The 3,232-nt window shown below is 43.1% G+C and overlaps 1 protein-coding gene across 4 annotated transcripts; it reads right to left on the minus strand.

Moving 5' to 3' along the window:
- Positions 1–244: 244 nt before the first annotated feature.
- Positions 245–1,946, minus strand: LOC133920579 (uncharacterized). 4 transcript variants are annotated; one of them, XR_009910127.1, is made up of 3 exons: positions 1,633–1,946; positions 1,340–1,441; positions 245–798 (listed from the first exon to the last, which is right to left on the minus strand). XR_009910127.1 is itself a non-coding variant. In XM_062365182.1 (2 exons), exons 1-2 carry the CDS (start codon positions 1,350–1,352, stop codon positions 452–454), a joined length of 360 nt encoding a protein of 119 aa, XP_062221166.1. In that variant the 5' UTR covers positions 1,353–1,946; the 3' UTR covers positions 245–451. The 4 variants fall into 4 exon arrangements, 2 of the variants coding, with proteins under 2 accessions (XP_062221166.1, XP_062221165.1); XR_009910128.1 differs by having other exon boundaries at positions 245–814; XM_062365182.1 differs by having other exon boundaries at positions 1,340–1,946.
- Between the last annotated feature and the right edge of the window lie 1,286 nt (positions 1,947–3,232).

A 3,232-nucleotide genomic window follows, 5' to 3' on the forward strand; every position in this document is an offset into this window, starting at 1 on the left:
CGACAACTTCGTTACGAACGTCGTTTGGAGTCTTCAAGTACAAGACGTAGTATCATTTTAATTCGTGTGTATGTTACAGAGAAGGAGGGCATTGCTGTCTTCAAGGACAAGACGTACCATATCGAGGAAGATGGTCACTTGCGTCGTTCTACTGAATCCAAGATGTTCGCAGGAAAACGGACAGGAACATTTGGTGAAGACTATAGATTGGTGCAAGTTTTACTGAATCCAAGTCGTAGTAAATTTGAACACTTAGCAGTACATTGATTTGGTTACCTTACAATATATATAGATACAACTACTGAAACAACATCCAGCTAAAACATTTCACCAACTAAAAAACAACATCCAGCTAAAAAAGACTATATCAGAGCTCTTCAATTTGCACCAGACTGTTCTCCCTAGAAGGCATTTCCCCTTGGAACGTACAACGATTATATCCTCTCAAACGTTACACCACACATTTAGGAAGAATCTGGTACGTCCCCTGCGTTGCTCCTTTGTTGTTCTTGCCATCTTCTCTTGAAACCAGGTTGAAAACAGCACTAAAGACGTCCTGCTGCATGGCCGGTTGCCCAGGTGCATCCATGCCGTGAGCCATGACATGGACTAGAAACAACCTGGCAGTTACTAAAGAATACGGCACAATGAACAACCACAACACCATTACTTGCAAACAACACACATTTAGCAAACTACTAATCTTGGTGACAGAAGTTTTCAATACCCACTCTTCTCCCGTTAGGATCTCATTCAGTAATCCCTGCGGTGGATAGGCGTCGACAACATTATCATATCCTGCATAGAAAAAGTTCTGGCAAAATATGGATTCTTGACATAAGCATGAATAGAAACTGAAAACAAATTTAGTATGCATATTTCTAGGACAGAAGACTATTGCTGAGGATTTTTTTTAATTCCAATCTATGACTAGCAGTGAGTCTCGTTCAGTAAAATACAACACGCTAGATCAATACATCTGCATACCATTTACTGAGAAACTAATACTAAGATAACTGTGAAATTGTTGAAGAAAATAGCTACGACCAATCAGCTAAAATTATGTTGTTACTAAATCAATGCCCAACATAGCTGATGTAAAACTCCAATTAGTGATTACAGTCTAATTCACTATACATGTTGCTAAGGCACTCTGAAGAATTTTGAATCCCATTCTACAACTACTAGGATTTCATTTGGTAAACCAACTACCAAAACCAATACTACAAAATATTGTTAATCACCATTCAAAATCGAAAAAGTCAGTGTATAATCGACACAAAAATCTGACTGGCATTGATCAAATCGCCAAATCAGTCGGGAGGAGATAGTGGATTACCTCTGAAATACATGAGTCGGGGAGGGGGGGATCATGCACGGCACCATTCATCCACCAGAACCGCAATCCCCTATGCTACTTAGTCCGAGTCATCATCGATGCCTATGGAGGCGATGGTCTCGTGAGTTCACATGGGGTCAGAGAGGCAGAACCAGTCCAACATGCTACCATTAGAGCACTATCACCGGTATAGAAGATTGATCCTCCTAGAAGGAAGGGAATTGGGGTTGGCACAAAGGGGATCTACCGCCTGAATCCTCACCGGGATTGGAGCAGGCGCTAAAGTAAGGTACCTTTGGAAGAGAAGCGGAGCGCCGGGGACGGAGAAGAGATCATTGAGGATCTCCTTCAGCTTCCTCATGATGGAGCTCTCAGCCCCATCATCGCCTGCGCGGAAGCATGTTGTCGCTGGACTCATACGAGAGGGGACCTGGGTTTTCAAAGGAAACCGCCATGAGGACTGGGCTTGACAGAGGAAACCACCGCGGGTAGAGGACTGGAGTCGCCAGAGGAAACCACCGCTGGGGAGGGTCGTCAGGCCACCTGGGAGGAGGGTGGTCACTGGGTTGGGATGTCAGAGCTGGTGGGAGGAGGCGAACGTGGTTGGGTGCAGCAGGGTGGTGACTAGGTTAGGTTGGAGCGGGTTGGGTCGGCCCAGACCGGAGGTTGGTTGGCTCGGGGTGTAAAATATTATGCTACACTTTAAGTGTACATATATATACATATACATATAGAGTGTAGCCTAATATATATAGAGAATGTGTTTTTAGCGTCAGTTATCCCTCTTTTCGTGAAGAAAGCTCGTAGAAACGTCGTCGGCTTCTTTGGTACATAAAACAACAATGTTTCTGGTACCTAGAGAGACGCAGGGAGGGGGTGAGTGGAATTAATGTTCTTAGATGGAGTTGAGCCTCTCCTCGTGAAGAAAGTTTGTAGCAACGCCATCAGCCTTAGAATGCAGTACTTTTAGAAAATTATATGGTATCGCCTAGAAAGTAAAATGTACTTTGTACCAAAGTTTCCAAATATGCCTTTAACCTTTGCATCAATAACAAATAAATAAGGAGAAACTTTACAGTGTTCTCAGAGTAAAGCACGGTCTATTTTTGAATTACATGATCCAAATCGGATAGAATATTTCCTATTGTTCAGAGGTAATAGAGAGAGTATATAAGAGTAGTATATGGAGTATAAAGGTATTTTTAGAAGAAAAAATGGTATGGAAACCAGCCCAGGCTTATGGTTCTTATTGAATAGCGCCGCTACTTCCTAGCTTGTCATCGCCCTCGTTGCCCCTGCGTGCCACCGCCGCTCGCGTGCTCCTTCATAGCTCGTGCGTGCCTCTGCCCTCGCGCATGCTACCGCCTCTCCCATGTGTTGCAGCCTATTCTCACAAGCGCCATCGCAACTCTCGTGTGATTGAAGGAACCGAGTATTTTATCGATTATGTAAAAAAAATTGTAGTGCCCTTTAATAGCATGTTGGGTAAATATTAATAATACTATAACAGTTACTAAAATACTCAATCATATGAACAGTAGAATTAAGTCTATACAACTTATAAGTAGTATGAGCACAGTAAAAATTCTCTAAATAAGTTACGGGCTCTATATACGTGTTCGTCAATGGTGCTTGTAGCAACATGAGCCTACCAAGATTTTCGATATTCCAATTGTAGTTGATACGCACTAAAGTACGATAAAAAAAATCCATCGTGGTCATCTCCACTATTTAAAATGTTTGTAAAACTAGTTCAATGCATATACTTTACACATCGTGCAAGCACGTGAGCCTATGCGTGAGCGCGCGCTCACGTGCGGTGCGGCAGTGCATGGGCGAGAGCACATGGTGCAAGAGGTCATGGGATCATAGGAAGGCAGACTGCGGGAATGA

Source organism: Phragmites australis, chromosome 6 (genome assembly GCF_958298935.1).
Source record: "Phragmites australis chromosome 6, lpPhrAust1.1, whole genome shotgun sequence".
Taxonomy (NCBI): Eukaryota; Viridiplantae; Streptophyta; class Magnoliopsida; order Poales; family Poaceae; genus Phragmites; species Phragmites australis.